Source organism: Lithobates pipiens, unplaced genomic scaffold, assembly GCF_037356315.1.
Source record: "Lithobates pipiens isolate NorthernLeopardFrog02 unplaced genomic scaffold, aLitPip1_a1.2 Scaffold_18, whole genome shotgun sequence".
Classification (NCBI taxonomy): domain Eukaryota; kingdom Metazoa; phylum Chordata; class Amphibia; order Anura; family Ranidae; genus Lithobates; species Lithobates pipiens.
In genome coordinates, this window is record NW_027507758.1 from 42110907 (window position 1) to 42123263 (window position 12357).

The 12357-nt window shown below is 41.0% G+C and overlaps 1 protein-coding gene across 2 annotated transcripts in view; it reads left to right on the forward strand.

Moving 5' to 3' along the window:
• Positions 1-2534: 2534 nt before the first annotated feature.
• Positions 2535-12357, forward strand: part of KCNK12 (potassium two pore domain channel subfamily K member 12) — a 239121-nt gene continuing 229298 nt past the window's right edge. Inside the window, exon 1 of one of the 2 annotated variants that reach the window (XM_077485622.1) lies at positions 2535-4018. In XM_077485622.1, coding sequence (XP_077341748.1) covers positions 3676-4018 — 343 coding nt within the window. In that variant the 5' untranslated portion in view covers positions 2535-3675. The remainder of the gene's footprint in view (positions 4019-12357) is intronic. The other variant, XM_077485621.1, reaches the window with a different exon arrangement.

The following is a 12357-nucleotide window of genomic DNA, read 5'->3' on the forward strand; positions in this document are numbered from 1 at the left end:
GTGGCCTGGATGCACCTCACAGGGCCATAGCTCTGACGGCTGCCACCTATTGTAGTCCTACGGACCTCAAAAAAGGCAATGAAGTACACAGGATCAAATATACAGCTCCTGGATCGGAGATCTATGACGCCTGTGCACCGACTGTGACATTACCGTCCTCAATACGGTCGGGTGTGCGGAGCATTGGTCCTTTATTTGCCTCTTTGATTTTGTTCCGCCACAGCCTGTACTAGCCTGCTTTCATAGCTGTGTGGTTACTGCTATCAAAACAGTGGAATCCCCTGTGAAACTGACAACTATTTTCTGGACTATTGTTTATTTGAGCTTTGGACTGGTAACCTAGTGTGAATATATGCCACCTCTCTATACTTGATAAAAACACCAGTCTATAATTGAGTCAATCAATTCCAGAATAATTTACTTTCCTGTGGGATCAGCTAAAGTGTCAACTAACCACCTCTTTTCCTCATATCCACCAGCTGGGGGTTATCTAACCAGACTTAGTGAACAGATGGACATATTTCCTTATGGTGCTTGTCACTGGGACTTGTAGTCTAGTCTAGTATCAGTAACTACACTTTGGTTAGTAAATTGCTTGAGCAATTAGTGTGTGTATGCATGCTAGCGTGACGCAGCTGCTCTTAAACAGACAACATTGTCTATTTTTAATATGATTCTGGTGTTGGTGATGGGTACCCAGTGTTGGCGTTTTTTTGTACTTTTTGTAATAAAATTATCCCTTATTAAGCAGCTTGGTCCGCCCGTGTCTCTTTTCAGTGGGAGCTTTCCCCCTGTACTATCTTTTTATAATTGCCTGGTTGTAGAAGTTGCCTTCTTGTCTTCTTCTTTTTTTTTTTTCTTATAAAGCTAACTGCCTGGCTGTAGAGGTTGTCTAAGACCCCTTTCACACCGAGCCGTCTAGGGCGTCAGCGGTAAAGCGTCGATATTTTTAGCGCCGCTTGACCGTCGTTTTAACCTCCCGCTAGCAGCCAAAAAGGGGTTAAATCCGCCCGCAAAACTCCGCCGGAGCGGTGAGTTCACCGGTCCTTCACCGTTCCAAAGAAGCTGCTGGCAGGACTTTTTGTGACGCCCTGCCAGCGCACCGCTCCAGTGTGAAAGCCCTCTGGGTTTTACACTGAAGTGAATGGAGCAGATTTTTTCAGGCGCTATGCAGGCGCTATTTTTAGCGCTGCAGCGCCTGAAAAACGCCTGCAGTGTGAAAAGGGTGTTACTGTCATCTCTGTCTTTGGAAAAGCTAACCGCTTGGCTACATGTGTGCCTACAAGAGGCATTTAAAACTGCCTGAGGACTAAGGCCAGAGTGGAGCTGTGGGCGCTAAAGTAAAGCCGTCCACACTGAAGGATCCAGTGGTCTGTGTGACCAGGGGAAAGAGCAGAAGTACTGCTACAGAGAACCAGTTGGGCTAGCATTTTCTGTTGTGTGTATTTTCTGGTGAAGAACCCCTGCATGGGAAACCATTATGTTATGGACTTTGATTTGCCTTTTTAATAAAAATGGGCTACCATGCCCTAAAATACAGATTCTGACTGGTTTGAATCACTGGCAAAAGCACCTATTATGAGAGCTAAACAACCCCCAACTTTACAGTATATATATCTATATATCTATATATATATATAGAGAGAGAGAGAGAGAGAGATAGATATATGTAAAAATATAAAACATGAACACACAGTGTTCAAGCTTTGTGGTGCACACCCTAATGCAATAATCTGCGCACTCGTATGCTATCAACACAGGATTCCTTTCACTTTAATTCTTAAGGCAACAAAATATCTTTATTTCACCACCAGCTTTTTACCTGGAGCTGTTGTATCCAACCCGTGCAGTGACTTCCCTGCAGTGTACATAGATGTCAGCATGCTGTGTACAATGACTCTATACAACAAACACTGGGACATGACCTGACTTTGTCTCTCTCCCCACCAATTCTTCTTTTATTTTCAACAGTTCCTGGTATACAGATCTTTTAGAATTGTCTGTCCTCTCATATAAAAGAAAAATATATATATAATAATATCTATATCTATATATCTATATCTATATATATATATATATATATATATATATAATATATTTTCTTTCTATCTATATGGATAGATAGATAGATAGATAGAGATCTATCTATATATAGATCTATATATATATATATATATATATAGATAGATAGATAGATAGATAGATAGATAGATATATTATCCATATAATCAAAAATCCCTACAGCCTCCTTCTAATAGGCTCATAAAGCTTTGCAGGAAGAATTGTCTAGTACTGCACATGATTAAATGTATAGGTTTTCAGTAATTAAATCCGCAGTTCTGGCTGTGTTGGGCTACATGTGTCCTGCAGTATGCCAGGTTTTCACACTGAAGGATCATTGGTTGTATTGAGTCAATTTATAGATTAGTTCCAAAAAAAAAGATTTTTTTATCCAGCTTCCAGTAGCAGCAACTGTTCCTAGTCACTCATCAGCATCGTTTCTGACAATGGGGCTGAGGACAGAAAAGGAGCAGCCCTTGAATTGGAGAGAGCACGTTGTGTGCAGAGGGGAGCTGCTGCTGCTGCTGCTGTTGCTTCTCCTGGAGATCCAGCGCCTGCAGCACCCCCCGTCCTCTTCATAGGCTTTGCTGACTGCTGACCTAACTAGAACCAGCGCAGCGCTCTCCAAGGTGCTGAAGAAAGCCAACTGCACGGGGGAAGCGCACCGAGCTGATTATGCAACAGCAAGCAAGTCAGAGGGAAGAGAGCAAGCTTCTGCCTCCATGAAGACACAAGTATTCCAAAGGAATACGCCTTGCTGGAGAAGCTCCCCTCCAATACTGTGTATTTATTTTTTGCCTGCAGTAAGGGCTATGCTCACACAGATCACATTAGCGGCAAGGTAAAACAAAAATCCCATGTGATCCCTTTTCCCTTTTAATTCTGGAGATCTTGCTTATGCTTTCCTATCCCACTGTGTTTTTCTTCTTTTTTTTTTTTACTTGCTGAAAATTCTGCAACTGTATTTTTTTTTATTTTTTATCTGCACTATGTGGCTTTTGAGTTAATTGATAAATGTGAAAGTTTTTGATTTTATTTTTTATTTTTTGTTGGTGATGACACCAGACAAAAGTTTACAAGGAGCCTTATTCTTTGTCGCTGGAGCAGCTGATGGGACCGGACAAGTCTTGAGGATCTGCAAAGGTCATTGGATCAAGATAAAGGCAATGGATGATTTTTGCCATCTCTACAAATGTCCTTTATAATTGGAGCTGGATGGGATGGATAGTAGGAATGTGATGACTGCTAAGGTGGATTTATCCTGAAACACATGAGATGGATTATATAATGTAACAGAAAAGGGGATTAGGAATATTTAAATATCTAATTATTAGGTCAAATGAGCTAAATATGCATGCTTACTCAATGGATAAAGCTGTGATTTATCACCCATAGTCACAACTGCCAGGAATGCCAGTCAATTCTGTGCAAACTTTCCAAATAAAGTCTTTTAAAAAATGAGAAATTGCACTGAGCTTTAGCTTTTTATTAGGCTATTTAATTGTTGATAATTGATTCCCTCTCTGGAGCAACACTTATGGATTGTGGTCCAATGCCTCTCCATCCAATGAAGTGCTGGTTGCTGTCCAGGTGCCCGGTGGTGCTGAAATTTGGATGATGTCTAGCAGGAGAACTAAAAGCTGCTGCTGCTTACTGCCACTCAACGAAGACAACGGGCGATTCCTTCTCCTGGCCATCTTCATTGTCCTTTACCTAATTGCTGGAGCCACAGTGTTCTCCACCATAGAGAGGCCCTCAGAACTGGTGGCCCACCACCGATGGGACAGGATATTAAAGAACTTCAGCCAGTCGTTTAACATTAGCCTCCTGGAGCTCAGGTCTTTTCTGCGAGATTATGAAGCAGCCATGGCAGCAGGGATTAGGGCAGATGCCCTCAGACCAAGGTGGGACTTTACCGGAGCACTGTACTTTGTAGGGACTGTCGTCTCCACAATAGGTAAGACATTACTTTACATCAGGGACTTGGGTTTGCAGACATGATGTTTTAATAATGAGTTGAAATGTAAAAGTCTAAAGTTTTAATCTTGCCTCACCATTATTCTGGAGGTCTTAAAGGGTTTTCCAGAAATACTGAAAATGTTATTTGACTTGGGCCCTTAAGTAGTAAAATAACAGGGTCCCTCAGGTAAATTTTGTTCTTGTGTTGTGACCCCATGTGTGTGTCAATGCAATTTGTACTTTTTGAGCTCAGTCCATCTAGTATAAGGTGCACCAGTACATTATGGGCCCAGTTTTTGTTTAATAAAGGACTGTGGGGTGAACCTGGCCCACAAATGGGATATTTCTATTAGTTTAATTAGTTTGCATTATACAGACAATCCATAAAAACTCTGGTCTTGTGTTGTGACCAACTATGAGAGCCAATATATTTTCCTGGTTAAGCTTCTGTCCACATATATAAGAGACCACCAGTACATGGTGGACCCTGTTTTCGTTTGCTAAAGCACTGTGGGAGGTGGTTAACCTGACCCACAAATAAGGTATTTCTATTGATTTTATAACATTAGCATGCCATGGTAAAGCTCTGGTCTTGTGTTGTGATCCCCCTATGAGAGTCAATTTATGTCTACCACCTATTTAGGAGACCACTAGTACATAATGGATCCAGTTTTTGATTACTAAAGGGCTGTTGTAGATAGTGAGCTTGACCCATGAATAGTATATTTCTATTCGTTTTATAACATTCGTTTGGTAAAGGAAATCCACATAAGCTCTGGTCTTGAGTTGTGACCCCTATGAGTGCCAATTTATTTCTGTGGTTGAGCTTCTGTCCACCAATTGAGGAGACCACCACCACATGGTGGACCCTGTTTCTGTTTACTAAGGGGCTGTGATTGATCGTGAACCTCACATAGAGGATCCACAAATAGGATATGAGTTTGCCATGATACAGAAAACCAAGTCCACATGGTATCTGGTGTTGTAACCCTCTATGAGAGACAGTTTAATTTCTGGTTGAGTTCCCATTCTATTGAGAGAACCACCAGGATATGGCACACAATGTTTTTGTTTACTAAACCACATATATAATTACACAGAGGACATAAAAGTAGGATATTTCCATTAGTTCTGTAAAATAAGTTTGTCATGATACAGAGAACTTAATCCACATTGGCTCTAGTTTTGTGTTGTGATCTGCTATGGTAGCAATTTATTTCTCTGGTTATGCTCCTGTCCACCTATTGAGACCACCAGTACATAGTGGTGCCTGTTTTTGTTTACTAAGGGGCTGTTTGAGGCGGGGAACCTCACATATAATTATATGGAGGATATACAATTAGTTTGCCATGGTATAGAAAATCTAATTGACATTGGCTCTAGTTTTGTGTTGTGATCTGCTATGGTACCAATTTATTTCTTGAGCTCCTGTCCAACCATTGAGACCACCAGTACGTGGTGGTCCCTGTTTTTGTTAACTAAGGGGCTGTTTGAGAAGGGGAACCTTATATACTGTATAGTTACATAGAGAATCCACAAATAGGATATTTCAATTATCTTTATAAAATGAGTTTGCCATGGTACTGAAAACCTAATCTACATAAGATCTGATGTTGTAACCCTCTATCAGAGAGAGTCATTTTCTCTGGTTAAGCTCCCATCTGTCTATTGAGACAGTCATCAAGATACGGTGCACCATGTTTTTGTTTACAAAAGGGACATGGGAGGTGGTGCACCTCAAATATAATTACACGGAAGGCATAAAATAGGATATTTCTATTCGTTTTATAAAATTAGTTTGTCATGATACAGAGAAATGAAATCACATTGGCTCTGGTCTTGTGTTGTGATCCACTATGAGAGCCAATTTTTTTATCTGGTTGAGCCTCTGTTCAACTGTTGAGGAGATCACAGGGGCGTAACTATAGGGGGTGCAGCAGTCGCGACCGCAACTGGGCCCTGTGATGCAGGGGGCCCATGCAGCCCCCTCTACATATGGCTGGCAGCAGCATAGGCAGCTAGCACACACTATTACATACCCCCTCCATATCCCCCTGGGGACAGGGACCCCTTCTCACGTGGGGACAGGGACGCCCACCTCCCCTAGGGCCAGGGACCCCTTCTTACCTGGGGGCAGTAACTTCATCTGCTCTGGAGAAAAGGACCTCATCTCTTCTGGGGACGGGGACCCAATCCTGCCTAGGGACAGTCCCCCAATGGGGCACCTAAAAATGTAAAAAAATAAATAAATAAAAACTACTGATACCAGTGGTGGAACTACAGGGCTCACAAAGGTCATACCTGTGACCACGCCCTGGAGTTCCACCGCCGGACTCGGAGGGAAGGGCCCTGGCTGGGGTTCAGGGGGGCCCTTCATGGTTTCTTGCATCGGGGCCCTGAAGGTTCTAGTTATGCCACTGGGAGATCACCAGTACATGGGGGTCCCTTTTATTGTTTACTAAGTGGCTGTGTGAGGTAGCGAACCTCACATATAGTTGCAGAGAGGATCCATAAATAGCATATTTCTGTTATCTTTATAAAATGAGTTTGCCATGGTATAGAGAACCAAATCCACATAATATCTGGTGCTTTGACCCTCTATGAGAGACAGTTTATTTCTCTGCTTGAGCTCCCATCTGTATATTGAGAGTACCATGGTACAAAGAATTGAATTTACATTGGCTCTAGTTTTGTGTTCTGATCCGCTATGGGAGCTAATGTATAGCTCTGAGTTTACTAAGGGAAGTGGTGAACCCCATATATATAAACATTTCCATTAGTTTTATAAAATCAGTGTTCCATGGTATAGGGAACCAAATTCACATAAGATCTGGTCTTGTGTCCCCCTATGATGGACAGTTTATTTCTCTGGTTGAGCTCCTGTCTGTTTATTGAGAGAACCACCAGTACATGGTGGGCCCTGTTTTTGTTTACTAAGGGCTATGTGAGAAAGGTAAACTTCACATATAATTACACAGAGGACCGAAAATTGGATATTTACATTCCTTTTATAAAATTGCCTTGGTACAAAGAACTAAATCCACATAAACTCTGGTCTTGTGTTGTGACCTGCTGTGAGAGACAATTTATTTCTCTGGTTGAGCTCCTGTCCTCTTACCGGGAGGACCACCAGTACAGGGTGGGCCCTGTTTTTGTTTACTAGGGGGCTGCAGGACGTGATTCAAGTCACTTATAATTACACAGAAGACTCAAAAATAGGATGTTTCCATTAGTTTTATGAAATTAGTTGGCCATGGTACAAAGAAATAAATTCACATAAGCTCTGATCTTGTGTTCCCCCTATGAGCACCAATTTATTTCTTTAGTTGAACTTTTGTCTGCCTATTGAGAGGACCACCAGTACATGATGGGGCCTGTTTTTATTTATTAAGGAGCTGTGGGATATAAGATAGTTCCATTAGGTTTATCAAATTAATTTGCCATGGTTCAGAGAACCAATTTCAAAGAAGTCTCATACAGTATCTAGTGTGCCTTATACTACACTGATGTCAGCCTTGCCATTTTAATGTGAACATGAAATAGTAGTACATGTGGGAAAGAGCTGCTTATATGTAATACCTGGAACCTCCAGGGGTCTGTGAATCAGCACAATTTTCCTATTGTACACCCTGCAGGCTCTAAAATCAGTACACTGTGGTATGCTAAGTATGATAATTTTAGCAAGCTCATAGAACTGGCCCTGCACCCTGATCTTTCTGTGACTCACTATTATCCATTGGAACTATCTATTAAGGCAATGGACCAATAGTGATGCACAGGAAGTAAAAAACAAATCTATGGGAGATAGCCAATATTAGCATACCAGAGCTTCTTAGCATTTGGGTTGCTCTATAGGAGAACTGAAATGAATAAGTACCTTGAGGTATCTTTTATAATTCCCCAATGATACCTTACCACATTTAATTATTACTTTAGGTTTGCTTAAAAAGAAAACAATATTAGCCTTTCAAGAACTGGTGCAAGAGCCAATACCACGGTTGATCTTGCATTTAGAATAGGTAGCCACAGATTAGTTGAATGTTCAAACTTCTGTATAAACATCCCAGTGCAGCTGAGTATGTGTGATCTGAACTGCTTGCCAATCTAATTATCTCACTGCTAATTACTACATAAATGTGGTAAAGCCTATCCCTGGGGAGAAAAAAAATCATCCCTTGCAGTGGGGATTCCCCCACACCACTTGCTCGTTTAGTCCAATTCCCTACACTTCCAACAGTGGACAATTCCTCAGTGTCCTCTCCTCCAGTGCAGGACTATGGACCCTGGATTGTACTTAACGATGTCAGAAGGCATCTGACCGCTGGAGTCTAGGGCTGAGGGGAACAGTCTTACAACTTGGAGGAGCCTATGGGAGACAAGGATCAAGTAAGTTAAACTGCTTTTTTGCAGAACTCTAGACCTAACAGGCAATATACCTTTACAGTACAGGGGCAGCCCCACTGCAGGGACACATTTTTGTTTTCCCCGGAGTTCAGCTTTAATGTTACTATAAGTAAATTCACTTGTTATGCTCCTTTAATATCATAAACACATATCAACAGGTTAATAGGTCTATCCCTGAAATATATGTGCTATTTTGAAAGTTACAATTCAGAAAAATATTGACACTAAATGTAACATGTTTTGCTGTACATTGTTATGGTAACTAGATAGATAAAATAATTCAAGGGTGCCCTCTGTGGGTTAAGTGTGTATTTTTAAGTAAGCCCGCATGCATGGTTTAGTGCAGTTTTTCTAGCAATGTAAGTATTAGCAGCAAAAGCAAAAATGTATGTGTGTGTTTATGCATATGTGTGCGCACTTGTGCATGTATGTAGAGATAGAAAAGCAAAATACATTTTTGTACCCTAATCCAAACCCTTATATTTAATGTCTCAAAAAAAAAAAAAAACTATATATATAGATATAGATATATATATATATATATATATATATATAGAGAGAGAGAGAGAGAGAGAGAGAGAGAGAGAGAGAGAGAGAGAGAGATCTATATATATATATATATATATATATATATATATATATATATATATATATATATAATTTGTGTGTATGTGTCTGTGAGGATGTATAGGTGTGCAAGTTTGTGAAACCCTTATACTTAACAAATCAGTTTATAAATCTTATCATTTCGGCTGCATTGAGCTCTCACCCTGTCTCTGACCTTATTTCTAAAAATCTATTTAGGATGATAGATATTTCTGCTGAGAGTTGTTCCCCATTGGGGGGTCTGCAGGAGTACCACAGTGCTTATAGACTATAATTATTTCCCAATCTGATTGTTATCAGCTGGACCAGCCAGCAAAAATCTCATGTCTATTGCTAGCCAAACTGGATGATAACAGGAGACAACAGGTTATCATCAGCTAGCTGAATGGATATTCTTTCAGAAATCCCTGCATTGGTACAGATAACAGAAGACTTGCATAAAAATATGTGACTGCAATTAGTAAGTCTACTTATATTTATTTTGCACTTACTTTAGGTCTATTGACCATTTGAGACCAATCAGTAGCACCACCTTTGCTCTGTTGCCGTGCTTCTTTCAGCTAAAGTGACACATTTGATGAGGGCAAAAGATGACTCAAAGTTTTCTGTCGTCTACAGAATTCAATAGGCAGACTTCCGTCTGTCAGAGGTATGGGGTTATGACTCAGACACAAACAGTATCTGAGCCAAAGAATGTACGATGGTTCATTACGCAATTTGAAGAGTATCAGACTAGAAATGGAACAAATGCCTTAAAAGAGTAGGGAATAAATATTTAACAGAGTCCCATCTATGCATTCCATTACCAGGCTTTTATTCTACATGCATATGCACATAGAGCCAATCTGAAGGTAAAAAGTAGCAATGTTTGCATTTACTGTAAAGACTGCAGACCTTTGTTGGTATATGTGGGGTATCATGTTGAGTCTCTTTTTATGTACCCCCCTATCAAAGCCAAAATGTACCTCTTGGTGTGTGGGTCACCTGATACAAGCTCCACTTTGACAAGAGTTATTGCCATAATGTGTGTTTTTCAAGCAGCCCGTTATTTTTTTTAATGTAACTAATGCTGCTAAATGTTATTCATTTTCATTATGATTTTTTAATTTTTCTAAAACTGCAAATGTATGGTGAATAAAAGTACATCTAAAGCAGCCTTTCTCAACCTTTTGGAGGAACCCTTGAAATAACTTTGCAGGCTCAGGGAACCCCTGCAAAAAATGACTACATCTACAACTCATGATACATTGGTGTGATGATCAGTGGGAAGAATGCTTTTTACACTAGTGGTCATTGGAAGAATTGCCCCCTTACAGAAGAGTAAAAAGATCAATAGTGTCAGAGGGAACTTATCTGAGAAGCAGAGATTGCTTATAACGCAAGGAACCCATACCAACCTCTGGAGGAACCCAAGGGTCTCATGGAACCCTGGTTGAGAAACCATGATCTAAAGACTCATGTGTGACAACCAAAACAGGTCTTAAATCAGTTACTGTGTGTGATGGACTGCCTAGCACCCCACTAAGGTGCTTTTGCCAAGATGCAGCTTCCTCCACTCTAGAACCAGGAACCGGGTATTATAGCTGAGCATTGCACCCAAGAACTGAACAGCACCAGCTTCAACTAGGTGCAAACTGGAACTCACTTTATTGGAAGCTTGAATATATACCACTCAAAATCAGATAAGAGCTTGATCACGTTATCCTAAACAATGCAACTGTTAACAGTAATATCAGTACATCTAATGAGCAACAACTGAGATAAGCATAAACATCCCAAAAGGGTTCGGTAACAAGGTAAAGTGGGCACAATATTAGTCACATCTCCAAGCAAATTAGCAGACAGACAAGAACAATAGGTGACGCCATTACCAATGAGAATTCACACCTAAAAGGCACACAATGGAATTAATAAGAGAAAGTCACCTTAATAAACAGCTTACACATAAGAGCAGGAGACACCAGTATCAGGTTGTTTTGAGCTGATTACATTAACATCTATTCTGAGTCTCTGAGTTTAGGAGGGGGGCAAAGCAGTCATTGCTGGTTTGGGCACAGTGGCCCAAAATCTGTATCCAAGTACTAGGTTCCCAGAGTCTGTGAGTTTCGGGGGGGGGACATGGACCTGAATCCAAAGCAAAACCACTCCAAGGATCCCCTAGGCACACACCTCCCAAAGAATAGAGCCCCCTTCCTCCAAATCCAGTGCCCATAGTCAGTAGGCAAGGAGCTACCCTGCAGTACTCTCCAAAAGTCCCTGTTCCGGTTGGGTCTGTCACACTGTGTGATGCACAAAGCAGTATTAAAAAACTTCCAATACCTCCCCTGAGTGAGGTTCATTTGTGTCTCACATGCTCCCCCTCCTAGACACTGTAGTTCACAGTGGAAGGGTTCCAGCAAGAATATGGGCATGCATTAAAAAGAGGAATAACTCCGGAGATAAAATGATAATTCTCCCACTTTACAAGACTCTGGTCTGGTTGCACCTGGAGTATGTCGTCCAGTTCTGGGCACCAGTCTTCAGGAAGGATGAGCTGGAACTGGAGAGAGTCCGGAGAAGGGCAACAAAGTTAATAAAGGGACTGGACGACCTTCGTTATGAGTAAAGATTACAAGCACTGAACTTATTCTCTCTGGAGAAGAGACGCTTGAGAGGGGATATGATTTCAATATACAAATACCATACTGGTGATACCACAATAGGGATAAAACTTTTTCAAGAAAGGGAATTTCAAAAGACACGCGGCCATTCACTAAAATTAGAAGAAAAGTGGTTTAACCTTAAACAGAGTAGAGGGTTCTTTACTGTTAGAGCGGTTTGGATGTGGAATGCTTTTCCACAGGCAGTGGTTTCAGCAGGGATCATAGCTAATTTAAAAAAAACTATTAGATAGGCACCTAAATGACCACAACATAAAGTAATATACAATGTAATATTGACATAAAAGCACACACACAGGTTGGACTTGATGGACTTGTGTCTTTATTCAACCTCACCAACCATGTAACAATGTAGCAAGAGAAGCAGTGCTGTCAATCAGGACAGTGGGCAGGACTAGGCTTGGCTGATTAATAAGCTATAGGCTTGTGAATCAGTAGTGCCAATTCTGTTAGCTGTGCCCACTTCGACTTCTTCATATCCCACTTTAATGCAAGCAGGCACAGCCTACATGAGAGTGGCAACTCTACTCTGAACTCAGGAGCAGTGCAGCATCATTGCCACCTCATCACAGGAAGCTTCTTTAAAATTAACTTCACTAGAATGATTACGACTAACTTTGCAAGGGGCGAAAAAACAAGCTCTGGACTGCCGCACTCTTCAGAAGAC